The sequence below is a fragment of the Etheostoma spectabile genome, chromosome 22 (assembly GCF_008692095.1).
Source record: "Etheostoma spectabile isolate EspeVRDwgs_2016 chromosome 22, UIUC_Espe_1.0, whole genome shotgun sequence".
NCBI classification, from domain to species: Eukaryota; Metazoa; Chordata; class Actinopteri; order Perciformes; family Percidae; genus Etheostoma; species Etheostoma spectabile.
Genome location: NC_045754.1, coordinates 3,557,426 through 3,557,970, shown reverse-complemented (window position 1 = coordinate 3,557,970; position 545 = coordinate 3,557,426). Strand labels below are relative to the sequence as shown.

Below are 545 nucleotides of genomic sequence, written 5' to 3'. Positions count from 1 at the left end.
GGGCAGTGTTTGTGTGTCTGTCTCTGTGTTAGACCCCCTTTTTGTTTCTATTGACCTCCAGGATTAAAGAGGGAGACACCGCTGCTCTGTTCACTGTGAAAACGTGTCAAATGTCTGTGTTTTTCACTCTTATGAGTCTAATGTGAGTTGTACTTTTTGCAGGATGTGTCTACTCTGACGCCTCTCTCTCAGGAGATCATCAGCCGACAGGCCACCATCAATATTGGTATGTGATCAGGAAAATAAGGATCAGATTTAGTGTGTTCTAGCATTGTTAGAAATGACAAATGAAGACCGACTGCTTGTCTTGACTCTTGTCTCCCTTCTCTTCCAGGCACCATCGGCCACGTGGCCCACGGCAAGTCCACGGTAGTGAAAGCCATTTCTGGTGTTCACACTGTCCGGTTCAAGAACGAGCTGGAGAGAAACATCACCATCAAGCTAGGATATGCTAACGCTAAGGTAGGGCTGATGCTAAGGTAGGGCTGATGCTAAGGTAGGGCCGATGCTAAGGTAGGGCCGATGCTAAGGTAGGGCCGATGCTA

The 545-nt window shown here is 47.9% G+C and overlaps 1 protein-coding gene across 1 annotated transcript in view; it reads left to right on the top strand.

Moving 5' to 3' along the window:
* The window catches only part of eif2s3 (eukaryotic translation initiation factor 2, subunit 3 gamma), a 10,831-nt gene that overhangs the window by 1,454 nt on the left and 8,832 nt on the right, over positions 1-545 (top strand). Inside the window, exons 2-3 of the mRNA XM_032504544.1 lie at positions 163-226; positions 335-462. Coding sequence (XP_032360435.1) covers positions 163-226; positions 335-462 — 192 coding nt within the window. The remainder of the gene's footprint in view (positions 1-162; positions 227-334; positions 463-545) is intronic.